The 1,805-nt window shown below is 60.7% G+C and overlaps 2 protein-coding genes across 2 annotated transcripts in view; both read right to left on the minus strand.

The window, feature by feature from the left end:
• Positions 1-611, minus strand: part of LOC100542367 (BTB/POZ domain-containing protein KCTD1) — a 62,714-nt gene extending 62,103 nt beyond the window's left edge. Inside the window, exon 1 of the mRNA XM_019613991.2 lies at positions 421-611. The gene's annotated coding sequence lies outside the window, so the exon portion shown is untranslated. The remainder of the gene's footprint in view (positions 1-420) is intronic.
• Positions 612-663: 52 nt separating this feature from the next.
• On the minus strand, positions 664-1,793 carry LOC116216466. The gene has a single exon (XM_031552844.1). It carries the CDS (start codon positions 1,701-1,703, stop codon positions 699-701), a length of 1,005 nt encoding a protein of 334 aa, XP_031408704.1. The 5' UTR covers positions 1,704-1,793; the 3' UTR covers positions 664-698.
• Positions 1,794-1,805: the final 12 nt, after the last annotated feature.

A 1,805-nucleotide genomic window follows, 5' to 3' on the forward strand; every position in this document is an offset into this window, starting at 1 on the left:
AAAAAAGAGGATCACTGCCAGGAAACAGAGCTATTTTAAATAAACAAATACAAGATGAATGCAATTGCCATATTAACCCTCTTGTTAACTTCTGAAGTTTAAAATTACACCCTCATTACTAGTGTGTAATTGAGTATTCTCCTGGCTGTTTCCTGCATCTGAGGTTATTCAAATAGTTCATTAGCACATCAAGAACACCACACACACTAATGATATCAGACGCCCTTATCTACTACTTTGGCCCGACTTTCAGAACTCAGAACTCGCATCTTCCGCAAAAAGGAAGGAGGAGAAAAAATAAGGAGGGAAAGAAAGAAAAACAGAGGGGAAGGGGGGCAAGCAGCAGGCTGCATGGGACGGGGTCGCCAGCTTGCCTTTTTCTTTTTTTTCTTTTTTTTTTTCCTTCCTTTTTCCGGTTACCTGTGTGGGGGAAACAAGAGCAGGTGATACTACAGTGGGTGAGGTGGTGCTTCTGTGCCCGTTGGCTTCGGGCAGGAGGTGAGGCAGGGGGTCATGTTTCACTGAGACCACCACCACGGCAGGCACGGCGGCAGCATCTGGGGGCTCGGCGGGGCGGCGGCACAGTCTTTTGGGGGAGGCTGAGGACCCACAGGCCTCACCGCCAGCCGCGGCTCCCGCTGGGAACACCGCCTCGTAGAGGGCTCGCTTGGCCGGGGCCACCGCGGCCGCTTCCGCCTTCACCGGCGCAGCGTCGCCGTCTTTGGGCAGCACATACGGGTTGGCGGTGGGCGGCCGGGGCCTCGGCCCACCGTTGAGGGCGGCGGAGGCATAGCAGGTCCCGCCAGCGGGGTGGTGGAGGAGGTGGTGGTGGTGGTGGTGGTGGTGATGGGGAGCAGGGTGGTGATGGGGCGGCGGCGGCCCCCCAGCTTGGTGCCGATGCCGGCGATGCTGTTGAGGGTGGCAATGGAGACGGCGCCGATGCAGTGGTTGGTGTATGTTTTGGAGAGCTTGGCGGCCTTGGAGAGCATCTGCATGCGGGTGCCCAGCAGGTTCTTGCCGATGGCCTTGTTCTCGTACCAGGTGACGTCGCCCTCACTGCAGTGGTCCCGCGGGCGCTGGAAGAAGGCTTTGCACAGGGGGTTACGCTTGGAGAGGTACTTGACGAAGCTGGCGTAGGGGCAGAACTCGGTGCCAGTCTCGTACATGCGGGGCAGGTTCTCCTCGTCACTGCTCTCCGCTCGCTTCTTGCTCCAGGAGGACGAGCGCGACTTGTGGTAGGGCCCCAGCGCTTTGAAGTAGACGAACTTGCGGCCGTCCTCGTCCACCGCCAGCCCAAAGGAGTCCTCCTCCAGCTCCCGCTGGTTCTCCCGGCCCCGCGTGCAGAAGTACATGCAGGTCTCGAACCAGACCTTGTTGAGGAGCCCGAAAGGGCTCTGCGTGCTGAAGACGCTGCAGGTGTAGAGCTTGCGGAGGTCCGCGCGGGTGATGGCCTGCTTCTGCACCACTGGCCCCGCACCCTGCTCCTCCAGCTTGCGGATGACGGCGGCCAGCGTCAGGTTGGCGGCGCGCAGCTCGGGGTCCTTGGTGAGGTCGAGGGTGCGGCAGTAGGGCGGCTCGTTGAGGTAGCGGTTGAGGGAACTGCGGATGCTGATGAGGGACGACTTGGAGTAGAGCTGTCCGCTCTTGGAGCGCGCCTCGGCGTAGAAGGAGCGCAGCACCCGGCACAGCGCCCCCTTGTCCATGGTCTCGAAGTCGGGGCTCTGCGCCTTCTCGCTCAGGTACTCGCGGAAGATGCGCACGGCGTAGCGGGTGGCCAGCCGCGTGTTCTCGCTCAGCCGCGCCCG

The sequence above is a fragment of the Meleagris gallopavo genome, chromosome 3 (assembly GCF_000146605.3).
Source record: "Meleagris gallopavo isolate NT-WF06-2002-E0010 breed Aviagen turkey brand Nicholas breeding stock chromosome 3, Turkey_5.1, whole genome shotgun sequence".
Classification (NCBI taxonomy): Eukaryota; Metazoa; Chordata; class Aves; order Galliformes; family Phasianidae; genus Meleagris; species Meleagris gallopavo.